This window comes from Podarcis cretensis (assembly GCF_951804945.1).
Source record: "Podarcis cretensis genome assembly, chromosome: 8".
Lineage (NCBI taxonomy): Eukaryota > Metazoa > Chordata > Lepidosauria > Squamata > Lacertidae > Podarcis > Podarcis cretensis.
This window is the reverse complement of record NC_137177.1, coordinates 5069908-5084194: the sequence shown is the minus strand read 5'-3', so window position 1 is coordinate 5084194 and position 14287 is coordinate 5069908. Positions and strand designations below refer to the sequence as shown.

The window sequence follows — 14287 nt, the reverse complement described above, 5'->3', positions numbered from 1 at the left end:
GGAAACTCCCTTTGAGGAGATTTCACCCCTCCCATATCCAAGAATCTCCTGACGAGTCTGCTGATTCTCCAGAGAGGAGGAGCAGTGTTTTGCTTTCTACTTATTCAGCTCCAGCACCAAGTCAGTCAGTCAGCCAGTGTGTCGGAGAGAGAGAGAGACTGAGGGTTAGAGATCGTGTGTAGAGATAAGGTTGCTGCTAAGAGCAGCTGCAGACACTCAGTGCAGCATTCATTTATGCTTAGACCTATTTAGCTCTGTATATAGTTTTGTATTATAGTTGTAGTTATAGAATAAAAGAAGATATTCTACAGAGCTGCTCTCCGAGTCGTTTATACACTGCCAGACTCTGCTATACTCTGCTGTGCGACGACTGTATTGTGGAAGTGAATCCGGTGCTCACAACTCTAAGCTGTGAGTCCACAGCACTTTGACCTGGTGGTCTCTGGAAGTGCTACCCAGCTCGCCTAGCCCAGTCGGGGTTGAAGTGCATGAGTCCAGTTGGTGACACTGGCTCAAGGGCGATGCTGACACCCTTATCCCAGCGCCGTTTCCCGCTGCTGTCCCTTATTGATGATGTCCCTTAAATTTCCCGGGTTTCATGCTCGCCCGGCGTGAGAGGGAAGCAGCGGCTCGGGGTCCTCTGCCACGAGAGAGAGAGTGCGTATGAGCTGCCGCATCTCCATCTCCCTTTCCCCCCTCAGGGGCGCGTAGTGAGGAGATGGGTGGCAGCAGGCGGGCAGGCAGCCCCTCTCTTGCGAGACTTCCACCGCACTGCCAGGGGAAGCCGGAAGTGGCAGCGGCGGCGGCTGAGGAGGCGGCCTGAGGGAGGAGAAAGAGGAGGGGATGGGGAGGGATGCAGAAGGGCAGTGCTTCAGCGGCGGCCACAGCGCCGCAACCACCTCATGGGCGTCGTGGGCGAGAGTCTCCCTCCCTCCCCCCTCCTCCTCGGGTGGGGAAGGGCCGATGGAACTCCTCGCGCCAGGACGACGTCAGCCCCGACTGCTTCTAGCATCCCCTCCAACCAGTGCAGCATCTTAATGTAGTGATTTCCCCCTCTTCATTCCTTTCATAACTCTATTTTTATAAATCACTTGTCCATCCATAGTTCAAATTTTTACTACAAGTTTTCTGCCAATCCTACTAATGTATGTAACTCTTGACAATAGCTTTTCAACTAAATTATAAACTTTCCCCATTCTTTATTAGGTCCTCTTCCTAGTTTCTAATTCTGCCTGTAAGCTTTGCCATCTCGACGTCGTTTATCTGGTTTTTTCTGCCCCTCTTCTTTGGTGGGAGTTGTAGACCCTTAGGATCATCTAGTCCAACCCCCTGCAAAACACGGTCAGTCGCAGCCAAAGCAGCCTGGCTCCATCAGTGGCGGATTTCTGTATAAACTAAGCAAAATCCCTTATTTTGGCTGCTGATCCCTTATTTTCGAGGCTGCTGGTCCCTTATTTTCGAGGCTGCTGGTCCCTTATTTTCAAATCTGTAAGTTGACAGCTATGCCTTGCTCTCCCTGCAGGCGCCATTTCAGCCTCTGAGCTCTCCTTGACGGACGTGCGGGAAAAGCCTCTGCGGCGCATTGACCCGGGCCTGATGCCCCTTCCGGACACGGCCGCCGGCCTGGAGTGGTCCAGCTTGGTCAACGCAGCCAAGGCCTACGAAGGTAGGGAAGGCCGGTGGCGAAAGCGCTGGAGCCCCTCCCTCCTGCCCACTGCCCCCTCTGCCTCCCTAGGGAGCATGGCCAGATGCCAGCATGTAGAAGTGTTTGCCAGGGGGTTTCCGGGGGGCTTGACCTTCCTTGCGCTGGGGCAGAGGCTCCCCGGGGCCTGTGTTTGGCTGGCGCAGGGTTACTAGTCCTCAAAGAGGCCGGCTCCTGGGTTCACTTCTGGGAGCGGCTTGTGGCCTTGCCAGGCTCCTGGGTTCACCTGGGCACTTTCTTTCGTGAATTACTTTTATCTCCTCAAATTTACGCGCCGCTTGGTTGTTATCAGAGCCGTTTACAGAAAAGATGAAAGTGTAAGATTGTCACTTGAGAAAAGCTAAGAGCAATGATTTAAGACTTTCAAAAAGTTTGAATGACAACAGACTAAAAGACGCACGAGAACTTCCCAAGCAGACTCGGCTAAGCAGGAATACGGTTTTAGCTGAAAGCAGTGCAGTGACATCAAAAGGCAGGGAGTTCTGAAGTTTGGGCACCACCACTCTGTAAGGTTGATTTCTTACCAGTGAGGGTTGGGGGTGAATTATGTGGCCCCTGTCACAGGCCCAGTTGTACCCTTGGAAGCGGTCGAGTGGGCACACAGGGGGCGAGGAAGATCTCGCAGCTCAACTGGACCCATGTTGTTAATTGTGAACAGCTGCCTGCTTTCTGGCCTGCTAGATGGCCTTTCGTGTCCCTTCCAAGTCTTCACTTCTGTGATTCCATCAGTTGAACTAGGAGACTTGTGGCTCTTTCTAGGCGCCTCTCTCACATCATTTTGAGAGCCTGGGAGGGGAAGAAGGGGCGTCCCCGAGTCCCAGGAAATAATAATAATAATAATAATAATAATAATAATAATAATAATAATAATAAATTTTATTTATACCCCGCCCTCCCCAGCCAAGACTGGGCTCAGGGCGGCTAACACCAGGTATAAAAACAATTGATTAAAATACAACTTAAAAAACAAGATTAAAATACAACATTAAAATGCAGCCTCATTTCAGTAGAAACTCAAATCAAAAACTTTTTGGAGATGAAAACGTCCAATCTTCTCCAAGGCCAACTATCCAGACTGGTCCCATGTGGGCCAGAAAAAAGCCAGGGAAGTCCCCAAATAGGAGTTCCATCACAGAAGATGAAAGGAAAAAGGAAGAGGGGGAGGGGATCAAGTTGATTCCAAGCCAAAGGCCAGGCGGAACAACTCTGTCTTACAGGCCCTGCGGAAAGAAATCAGATCCTGCAGGGCCCTGGTCTCATGAGACAGAGCGTTCCACCAGGCCGGGGCCAGTGTTGAGAAGGCCCTGGCTCTGGTTGAGGCTAATCTGACTTCCTTAGGGCCCGGGACCTCTAGGGTGTTTCTACTTATGGACCTTATGGGGAGTTTCCTCCCGCCTCTCCTGGTGCCCTAGCTGCCTTCTTGGCAGTGCAGACCTGAAGCCATTGCTTGCAAAGTCAGGCGGAAGACCAAGGTGGAGACTGAGATCTCCAGACCCCTCAGGGCCTGCCAGGGCACCTCTAGGGATCTCTTAAGTCAGGGGTGTCCAACAGGTTGATTGCGATCTACCGGTCAATCAAGGGGCGTGACCGCAATTCCCGCCCCCCAAAGAATGCTTGACAACTCTGGTCAATCCAATGAGTAGATCACCGCCAGTTTATTTATAGCGGGAGTAGATCGCAGTCTCTTGGAAGTTGGACACCCCTGTCTTAAGTCATGCGTTGCTGAGTTCAAGGCTGGATTCCCGGAACCGTCAGTGCAGAATGCTGCAGCGCGGTTGCTGATGAGAGCGAGGTGTGAAACCCTTTTTGCAGGGATATCTGCACTGGAGGTCCATTTGCTCCTGGGTCAACTTCAAGGTGTTACTGTCCGTATAGAAAAACCCCTCAACAAATTGGGACCAGTTTACCTGCGAGGTGGCCCTTCACCCATCCATGCCCACTCAACCACTTGGATCAGCAGAACGGGCGCTGCTGCAGGTACCAGGTAATGGCTGCTCCACCTGTGTAAGAGCTCGGCCGTTCCTAGTCTGGCCACACCTGCACTTTGGAACTCTCTGCCTTTTGATATCTGCCCTTCCTTTTGGGTGCCCATTTAAAACACATCCTTGTTTAGACAAGCCTCACCCAGATGCTTAGAAACCTGGCGTGAGTTTGGACCTGTTTTTAGTCTATTTCATCTTTCTGTTTTAAACAGAAATATTAAACAGAAACATAAAATTTTATGCTTTTATCTTTTCTTTGAGGGTTTTTGTTTTGCAATCAAGCCGTGTGTAAATTTCCTTAAATGAAAAAAAAACAAACCGAATGAATAAATGTGAAAGAGGCACTGAATTTGGATTTGGGGTAGGAGAGTGAGTTCCCCCCTTGAAAAAATGAAAGAAAAATCCCAGGCGCTCCGCTTGCCGTCTGCTCTGGGCTTAGTCTCCCCAGACACCTCCCCCCCCCTTCTTCCTGGTCTCCAGCATCCTGGATCAGCCCCCACCCCTGGATTAGCCCCCACCCCTGCTGGCCTCTCAGCTGAGCCTCTTGTCTGCAAAGCCCCAGCCTCCTTCTGCCCCAGCGCTTCCATTTCAGTTTTAAATTGCCACTCCATAATGCACAAGCTGGAAAACGCAATAAAACATTGAGGATTGCACGCCTTGTAGCATCCGATCCGGTGCACATAAAGTCACAATTTATTTTTAAATGATTTTCGAATGAACGACATCAAACGGAGCAAGATTCCACAACCCTTTCGGAAACCCAGATATCAGAAATTTGATAATCGGTAGAGGAGCAACAGCCGTGTCACAAAACGTTAAAATACCACCGTGGGTTGCGAGTGACCCGGGTGAGCCCCTGAGCAGCTTGGGGCGCCCTGAGCCCCCTCCCCACTCCCTCTCTGGCCCCCCCTGCACGGCTGCTTTCATTTCCAGGCAGGCAAGCTAATGAGGACCTGGCTGCAGTTTCTGCCCCTGGGGGAGCCGCCTGCCTCCGTGACCTGCTTTCCTTTGGGCTGGAGGAGGAGCAGCGGCTCGGCTCTTGTCACTGAGCCGAAAGTAGGGCAGGGGGGTGGAGAGCGGTGGTTGCGTGTCCAGGCAAGGCCCGGCTCCGGCTCCGGCAGGGATCTCCCTTGGCAGCAAGGAGGAGCAGCCGCCTCCCTGCCGGCAGGGGGGAAGGGGACGGGGAGGAGGTTCGGCAATCTGCTCAGGCCTGCCATCTGCGTCACGACGCCGGCGCCACCCTCCCTGCCTGCCTCCCGACTCCAGAGCAGAGCAGCCACTCAGCCAAGCACAGAGGAAGGAGACGGGCCATTGGCTCCCATCGTCGGCCGCACGCTACTCAGCTCACCTGTGCCTCCTGCTCTGCTCTGGTACCCGGGAGCCCAGCGGGGAAAGGTAGGAGCAGGCAAACACCCTGCAGGAAGCACCCGGGTCTCCCTCGGGTGCCCTGTGGCCATGGAGGGGGAGAGAGGGGCCCTTCCTCTTGTTGCCCTTTGCAGCAGCCCCTTGCCCTTCTGCCCTGTGGCTTGGAAGATGGAGAGGCAGATGACCCACCTATCCAGGGGCTAGCAGGAGACGGGAGCTGAAAGCGTTTTGGGGCAAAAGCCCAGGACTCTGCGGGCACAGAGCTGGTGGCATCTGCCCCTGTTCCACGGCAGGGCAGAGTCCCTGGCCTGGCAACGCACAGTACCCATGGGTGTGGGTCATACAAAGGCCATGGGGGGAGGGATTTTAAAGCTGTCCAAGTGCCACCAAAGATTGTTCTGCCCAGCATCTTCTGGTGCTTTGGGGAGCAGGGACCCCCTCCTGCCTCCGTGCAGCATTCCCCCCCTCTTTCCCCCTGGAACCAGAGTTCGAAGGGACCCCAAGGTCCATCTAGTCCAACCCAGGAATCTCAGCTGAGGCTTCTCTGGCCGACGGCCCCCAAACCACGCACCCCGGCAACTCCCTGCCTCTTGACATTTCAGGAGCTCTATATTTAGGCTCCTGTGCCTTGGAAGTTCAGCGTTCCTGCCTTAATTAGCACTTGGCTGTTTTAATTGAGGGAAAGGCAGATGGGAGGGGTTGATCACAGCGCTGGGGGGAGTGGAAGAGCTCAGCAGTTGCTGGGCGGGGGGCGTGTTAAATGGGGAGGTGAAAGGCTTTGCTGGAGAAGCAGCTAATTGGGTGAGAGGGGAGGGAAAGCGCTGGGGGGTGGACCCCCCCGCCACAAGCCTCTTTGATGCTCAGTGGTGGTGGCAGCAGGTGTCAAGCAGACAGCGCTGAGATCACCAGGGCACGGGAGCCTCGGCCTTTGCCCTGAGCTCAGAGGGAGCAAACGCCCTGACTCCTGCAGGCCCAGAGCTGTTGCAGAACCCGAATCCCAAGTCGCCCGTCAAAGCGGCAGCAGCAAATCTCAGTGGCTGCCTGCCAGGGAAGGGCTGGGCCCAGTGTGTTGCCCGGCCGGTTTGAGCCCCACAGCGCTGGGCCAGCTGCACTTGCAGCCCCAGCGCTGCAGCCTTGGAAAATGGGCTGGGACTCCCTTCTGCACTCCAAAGGCTCTGGCGGCAGCACCAGGTGGGTTATCACCTGGCCCTAAGAACCTGTGAATTAATAATAATAATAATAATAATTATTATTATTATTTTTTATTTATACCCCACCCTCCCCACCTGAAGCCAGGCTCAGAGCGGCTAACAACAATAAAAATAACACATTTTACATAAAATCACAATCAATTGATTGAAATGCATTCTAAAATCAATTCATTCTAAAATCAATTCAAAATCAAATCAATGGCAACCATTGGGCTAGAGTTCTACGAGGATCACCAAAGGAGAGAGGGGGTCAGACTGTGCCCTGGCCAAAGGCCTGGTGGAACAGCTCTGTCTTGCAGGCCCTGTGGAAAGATGTCACGTCCCGCAGGGCCCTAGTCTCTTGTGACAGAGCGTTCCACCAGATTGGGGCCACAGCCGAAAAAGCCCTGGCTCTGGTTGAGGCCAGCCTAACCTCCCTGTGGCCCGGGACCTCCAAGACGTTTTTATTTGAAGACCGTATGGTACAAGGTTCCTAGGCCATATAGTGCATTGTTATTGTTGTTGTTGTTGTTGTTGTTGTTGTTGTTGTTGTTGTTGTTGTTGTTGTTTTGTTGTTGTTATTACCACCACCATTAATATTAATATTAATATTTTATACCCCACCCATCTGGGCACTCTGGGCAGCTTCCAACACACATAAAAAACATAAGAAAGCTTCAAATGTTATTCTAGATAGACTGTCCCTGGACATGGAGGTTCCATCGGTCCATAAGATTAGCCAGGCCAATGGTCGGTTTCATCCTCCATCATGTTCTCCCAGTGCCTGTGGGGAACTTGCAAGCAGGATTTGAGTGCAAGAGCCCCCTCCCCTCCTGCCGTTTCCAGGAGGCCAGAGCACGGCCCCTGGGGCTCCTCGCTGTCGACAGCATTCCGCCCCATGAGTTTGCCCATTCCGCTGCCTCTTGTGGGAGGGAGTTCTGCTGTTTGTGGCGCACAAAGAAGGGCACACACCCTTTGCCCCCCTCAGGCAGGCAGGGGCCGAGGGGGATGACTCCCTGCCCCACGGCCCTGACAGCCCCATTTCCTGCATCATAATAATAATAATAATAATAATAATAATAATAATAATAATAATATATTTATACCCCGCTCATCTGAGCAACGGGAACTCACCCCGTCGCAGGGATTCGAACTGCTGACCTTCTGATCGGCAAGGTCTAGGCTCTGTGGTTTAACCCACAGCGCCACCCACGTCCCTTTGCAAGGGTGTAATTGTAATAATAATAATAATAATAATAATAATAATAATAATAATAATAATAATAATTTATTATTTATACCCCGCCCATCTGGCTGGGTTTCTCCAGCCACTCTGGGTGGCTTCCAACGGAATATTAAAATACAATAACCTATTAAACATTAAAAGCTTCCCTCAACAGGGCTGCCTTCAGATGTCTTCTAAAAGTCTGGTAGTTGTTGTTCTCTTTGACATCTGGTGGGAGGGCATTCCACAGGGCGGGTGCCACCACCGAGAAGGCCCTCTGTCTGGTTCCCTGCAACTTGGCTTTTCGCAGTGAGGGAACTGCCAGAAGGCCCTCGGTGCTGGATCTCAGTGTCCGGGCAGAATGATGGGGGTGGAGACGCTCCTTCAGATATACTGGACCGAGGCTGTTTAGGGCTTTAAAGGTCAGCACCAACACTTGGAATTGTGCTCGGAAACGTGCAGAAAAAAGGGGCGATGGCCTCTGCCAGGAAGGGGTGGGGGCCTGTTATTTTGCCTGGTGGGGGGTGACCGCACCGCAAAACCCTCCTCTTCCTGCTCCCCTTTCAGTCCAAAGAGCCGTCTCCCTCTTCTCCCTCCATGACGCCACGCTGAGCCCGGACGTTCCCTCTGCCCACAGCCCCGTCCTGGGGCACCTGAGCCTGGAGAGGCAGCTGACGTCCCGCACGACACCCACCATGAGGTGAGAGAGAGACCCCCCTTCTCCCATCAGAAGCCCCTTCCTCCACCCCCTCGCTTTTATATTTGGGGAAGGCAGGCCCTGGCCTCCAACTGCCCAGCCGGAAGCGTGTTTCTGACCCCCTTTGGAGGTCTGGGGGGGGGCAGGGGGACACACTGGGCTTCCTCTCCTGCTTCTCCCTAGGGGAGCAAGGTCTCTGGTGGGGAGGGGGCAAAAAAATGCGGGGGGGGGAGCTGCAGGTACACTTGCCCTGGATGGCCAGGGTGGAGGAGAATCAACCTAAAATCATGGGCTGCCCTTTTTGCACAGCTCTGGGGTTTTTTTGGGTGGGGGTGTGCTTCCATCTCAACCTGCTTCTGGACATTTTGGGGTCAGGGCACCGGCTGGGGGTCTTGGCAGGGGGGCTGTGTTCTCATAAGGGGGGGGGCTGAAATGCATTCGCTAATCTGCCTTCACTCGCCATCTTCCATCTTTTCCAAGGAGGGATCTAGGTCTTCGTTTTCTCTAATTACCATATTTTTGCTCTATAAGACTCACTTTTTCCCTCCTAAAAAGTAAGGGGAAATGTGTGTGCGTCTTATGGAGCGAATGCAGGCTGCGCGGCTATCCCAGAAGCCAGAACAGCAAGAGGGATTGCTGCTTTCATTGCACAGTGATCCCTATTGCTGTCCTGGCTTCTGAGATTCAGAATATACCCATATTTTTCGCTCCAGACCACAAGACGCACCTAGTTTTTGGAGGAGGAAAATAAGAAAAAAAATATTCTGAATCCCAGAAGCCAGAACAGCAAGAGGGATCGCTACGCAGTGAAAGCAGCTATCCCTCTTGCTGTTCTGGCTTCTGGGATAGCTGCGCAGCCTGCATTCGCTCCATAAGACGCACACACATTTCCCCTTACTTTTTAGGAGGGAAAAAGTGAGTCTTATAGAGCAAAAAATACGGTATTTTTTCTTGTTTTCCTCCTCCAAAAACTAGGTGCGCCTTGTGGTCTGGTGCGTCTTATAGAGCGAAAAATTCGGTATCTCATCCATTCATTTGCTCTGTTTATATCCTGCCTTCTCCTCCAAGGTGACCTCCAACACGGCTCCCCCCCTTCTCATTTAACCCCCCCTTCTCATTTAACCTAAGGGACGCAGGTGGCGCTGTGGGTTAAAGCCTCAGCGCCTAGGACTTGCCGATCGAAAGGTCGGCGGTTCGAATCCCTGCGGCGGGGTGCGCTCCCGCTGCTCGGTCCCAGCGCCTGCCAACCTAGCAGTTCGAAAGCACCTCCGGGTGCAAGTAGATAAATAGGGACCGCTTACCAGCGGGAAGGTAAACGGCGTTTCCGTGTGCGGCTCTGGCTCGCCAGAGCAGCGATGTCACGCTGGCCACATGACCCGGAAGTGTCTCCGGACAGCGCTGGCCCCTGGCCTCTTAAGTGAGATGGGCGCACAACCCCAGAGTCTGTCAAGACTGGCCCGTATGGGCAGGGGTACCTTTACCTTTACCTTTACCTCATTTAACCCCCCCCCCAAACAACAACAACCACTCTGCGAGGTAGGCTAGGCTGAGAAAAGGTTTGGACTGGGCCCAAAGAACCACGCCGTGAGCTTGGCGATGGCCGAGTAGGCGAGATTTGGACCCTGGTTTCTCCCAGGCCCCTGGTACGATGCTCTAACCACTGGGCCATGCTGCCTCTTGACGCTCTGCTGTCCCCTCCCTTCGCAGTGAGGAGCCCTCTGTGGACCTGACGGGCAAAGTCTACCAGCTGGAGGCCATGTTGAAGCAGCTCCATAGCGACCTGCAGAAAGTAAGATTGTCGTTCCCTCCCCAGGGGATGGCTCAAAGGGGGGGGGCTCTTTTCCCATCATGCCCTGGTACCGCCTAAGGCGAAGCCGCCGCCCCTGAAATGCCCTCTTCATTTAATAATAATAAAATTTTATTTATATCCCGCCCTCCCCGGCCGAAGCCGGGCTCAGAGCGGCTAACAGCAATAAAAGTAACACGGCGTTCTAAAATCAATTCATTCTAAAATCATTCAGAATCAAATTAATGGCAACCATTGGGGTAGACTTCTGTGAGGATGACCAAAGGAGGGGGGTCAGACTGCGCCTTGGCCAAAGGCCTGGTGGAACAGCTCTGTCTTGCAGGCCCTGCGGAAAGATGTCAAGTCCCGCAGGGCCCTGGTCTCTTGTGACAGAGCGTTTCACCAGATCGGGGCCACAGCAAAAAAAGCCCTGGCTCTGGTTGAGGCCAGCCTAACCTCCAAGATGTTTTTGTTTGAAGACCGTACGGTCCTCTGTGGGACATACCTGAAGAGGCAGTCCTGTAGGTACGAGGGCCCTAGGCTGTATAGGGCTTTAAAGGTTAAAACCAGCACCTTAAACCTGATCCTGTACTCCACCGGGAGCCAGTGCAGCTGGTAAAGTACAGGATGAATGTGATCCCACGGCGAGGACCCCGTAAGGAGTATCGCTGCAGCATTCTGCACCCCCCTGGAGTTTCTGGGTCAGTCTCAAGGGCAGCCCCACGTAGAGTGATGTTAAAGGGATGTTTACTTGGGAGTGGGGAGGGACGACAGAAGAACCCCCAGAAGGTTGACACTCAAGGGGCAAGAAGGCAGCCCGGACTCCTGGGTTCTCTTCTCATCTGGTGGTGCGGCTTGACTGAGCCGCTGTGCCTGCCTCCTGCTTCACTGAATAGAGTTGGGAGGCACCCAGGGGTCATCTAGTCTGACCCCCTGGAACGCAGGCATCGCAGCCAAAGCGTCCACGACAGACGGCCGTCCAACCTCCAGCAATGGAGAGGCCCCCACCGTCTGAGGGAGCCTCTTGCGGCTTCTGATCTCTGTGCAGAGGAAGGGGGCTTCTCCCTAGAACTCACAGAAGATTCAGGACGAAACGAAAGACTTATTCGCCCTGTGTTTAGTTACACTGTGGAACTCCCTGCTGCAGGAGGCAGGGGTGCTTTAAAAGAGGATTGGGCAAATTCACAGAGGAGGAGAGGGCTTTGGGTGGCTCCTAGCCACGATGGCTCTGCTCAGCTGCCTTCACGGCCAGAGGCAACCATGCTTCTGAATCCCAGGGGCTAGAAACCCTGGGAGGGCAGAGTTTCTCTTGTGCTTAATAATAATAATAATAATAATAATAATAATAATAATAATAATAATTTATTTAAACCCCGCACAACTGGCTGAGTTTCCCCAGCCACTCTGGGCGGCTCCCAATCGAGTGTTAAAAACAATACAGCATTAAATATTAAAAACTTCCCTAAACAGGGCTGCCTTCAGATGTCTTCTAAAAGTCAGATAGTTGATTATTTCCTTGACATCTGGTGGGAGGGCGTTCCACAGGGCGGGTGCCACCACCAAAAAGGCCCTCTGTCTGATTCCCTGTAACCTCACTTCTCGCAGTGAGGGAACCGCCAAAAGGCCCTCGGCGCTGGACCTCAGTGTCCGGGCTGAACGATGGGAGTGGAGACGCTCCTTCAGGTACACTTGCGGGTTTCCCATCATGGGCATCTCTTTGGCCACTGTGAGAACAGGATGCTGGCTCAATGGGCCCCCTTTGGCCCGATCCGGTAGCCAGGCTCTTCTTCAGCTGTTATGGGGCCTCCAGCTGCAGAGGCAGTCTATCTGCATTCCTAAGTTCTCAGGGGTATTTGGCCCCTGTTGAGAAGAGGATACTGGACGAGGCGGACCACTGCACACACACCCCTCCAACGGCCCCGATTCCCACCTCCCTCTCTCTTTTCCCAGGAGAAGCAGGACAAGGTGGTTCTGCAGGCAGAGGTGGCCAACTTGCGCCACAACAACCAGCGCCTACAGGAGGAGTCCCAGACGGCCAATGAGCAGCTGCGGAAGTTTGCTGAGATCTTCTCCAGCGCCGTGGAGAAGAAGGAGCTGTGAGCTTGCCGGAGAGCGGGGCTGCTTGGAAGCGAGAGATGAGGGGCTTGCTGGTGGTGGCTCCTCTGGTGCGGGACCCCAACAACGCCCTGGCCAGCCTCCCTCCTTCTTCCTTGGGGAGCAGGGCCCCCTCTCCTCCCGCCCTCCTGCGTGCCCGCTTCCCAGCCTGGCGCCAGGCGTGGCACTCGGGGCCCAGGGCACCTCTTGCCACAAGTGTACTCTCAGGTGCTTCCTTGGGCATTTGCCAAGAGAACTATGATATGGGCACCTGGGCTCACCCACCCCAAGCAGGGTAGGGGGCTGCCGCTGCCCTTGCCGCCTCTGCCTATCCTGGCTCGCCACCAGGGGGCGCCTTGGCGCTTGACAGACTCGGGGTGTTTGGGGGGGGGCCTTTGAGCGTGACCACCGAGAATCTCAAAAGAGCACTTTCTCACGACTAAATTATTTTCTAGAGAACGCAAGGATGGGAGTGGCTCAGGAAGTAAAAAAAAAAAAAGAAGTTTAAATGTATATGTTCTTTATAAAACACTATATTTGTATAAATGGTACTGTTTGTAACTCCACCCACCCGCCCCTCTGGAGAACTCTGTGCATGCTTCAGAACTCAGCACACACACACACACACACACACACACACACACACACACAAACGGTTGCACAGTGGCAGCAGAAGTTGGGAGCCGTGGGACCTGGACAGTCCTGGGCATCGGGGCAGGAGTGGTGCCCCTGCCCCACTGGCCTGGGGGGGCGGGCGCTTGCCTCTTGTGTGTGGCAACGGGCGGTCCTGCCATTATTGGGGGGCCACCCTTCCCTCCAGCTCCTCCTAGGAATAGGGGCCTCCCACATTTCCCGACCTCTGGTACCGACACACACACACACAAACACACCCCGGGCACCCCTGTGCCTGAGCAACTATTCGGCAATAAGGAATTGCCTGCGGGCAGTTGGTACGTCGTGGTTGTGAAATGCATACCCTGTTGCGGCTTCTCCTTGTTCGCAGGTTGTTGTTGTTGTGTGATAAAAGCACATGGTCTGGACCAGCAGAGCCATTTTGGGGGTGCTTTTGATCAGGAGGGGGTCCTTTGCAGGAAGAACAAGACCCCTTTTCCGGCTGGGCTCGGGGGTGTGTGTGTCCTGGAGGCCTGGTGGGGGCCAGCAGGGTTGAGAAAGGGAAGCCTGGGGGGCACTTCTGGCTGCTAGCATAGGGCGCAGGGTCCTCCCAGGACGCCCCAAATTGTGATGTTGTGCACCCCTCGCCAAATTGCCAAGCCAGCGTCTTGAACTATGCAAACCCCAGACCCACCCAGCGGTGGGGGGCTTCCTGGCCCTTCCTCCCCCCCCCCCGACAACGACAAGGCCTTCCACTACCTGCCCTTCCCCAGGGAAGGGGGGGGGCAAGGGCCATTGGAATTGCTGCAAGAAAAAATGTGGTTTTTTTGCAGGGGGCAGGTAGCCAGGGAAGTGGGGAAGAATCTCCAAGCTCTGACAGCATCCCAGGAACTTACACCATGATCGTCTTAACTCCCTGGGGTGCTAACCCCCTTTTGCACCCCCAGCTCAACCTTTAAGGAGCCTGCCCCCCCAATAGAGCCATAGAGCCTGGCGGAGAGAGAAGCCTTCTCCACCTTCTCCAGAGCCAACTTAGGGGTGCAAATGCCAGGCAGTGTCTCAGCCAGAAGTGGCAAAGCCCAGCCCCCCCACCCCTGCCAGCACCCACTTCCCCAAAACTCCCCCTCAATTTTGTACCAGTATCTCACTGCAATTTGTACGGATTATTGTCTTCCCCCCTATTTCCACTTTAAAAATAAGAATAAATCTATCCTTTAGCGTTCCTCTCTGTGACATGGAAGCCCCCCCCCCCTCCACCAGGGTGGGAGCAGTGGGGGGGGGCCTCGCCTTCATTTTTTTTTGTCAGTCGTGTTGTGTGAGTTGTTTCTTGTGTTAATTTTATAAGAATCTTTTGGGATCAGATCTTGTCTTATTTAATTATTATTTTTTGTCTTAAAAATTGCTGATAGGAAAGAACAACAACCAGCCTTTTGTAAAAAGAAAAAAAGGAGGAGGGGGAAAAAAAGAATAAATTCCCCCAGTATAATTCTCTGGAATCCTCAATGATAGTTTCTTTGGGGCGACACACCTCTTGGGTGTTGGGGTGGGTAAGGAGAGAAATAAAATAAACATTTCATAGAAAACTTTGTCTGTTTCCTTGAGCGCACCCCTTCCTCTCTCTTTTCCTTCCTTCC

The 14287-nt window shown here is 53.6% G+C and overlaps 1 protein-coding gene across 2 annotated transcripts in view; it reads left to right on the top strand.

Moving 5' to 3' along the window:
- SIPA1L3 (signal induced proliferation associated 1 like 3) overlaps positions 1 to 14236 on the top strand; it is a 108798-nt gene extending 94562 nt beyond the window's left edge. For both annotated transcript variants that reach the window (XM_079985276.1, XM_079985277.1), the window contains exons 18-21: positions 1523 to 1666; positions 8032 to 8164; positions 9869 to 9950; positions 11898 to 14236. In XM_079985276.1, the coding sequence (XP_079841402.1) occupies positions 1523 to 1666; positions 8032 to 8164; positions 9869 to 9950; positions 11898 to 12047 (509 nt within the window). In that variant the 3' untranslated portion in view covers positions 12048 to 14236. The remainder of the gene's footprint in view (positions 1 to 1522; positions 1667 to 8031; positions 8165 to 9868; positions 9951 to 11897) is intronic.
- The last annotated feature ends 51 nt before the right edge of the window (positions 14237 to 14287 follow it).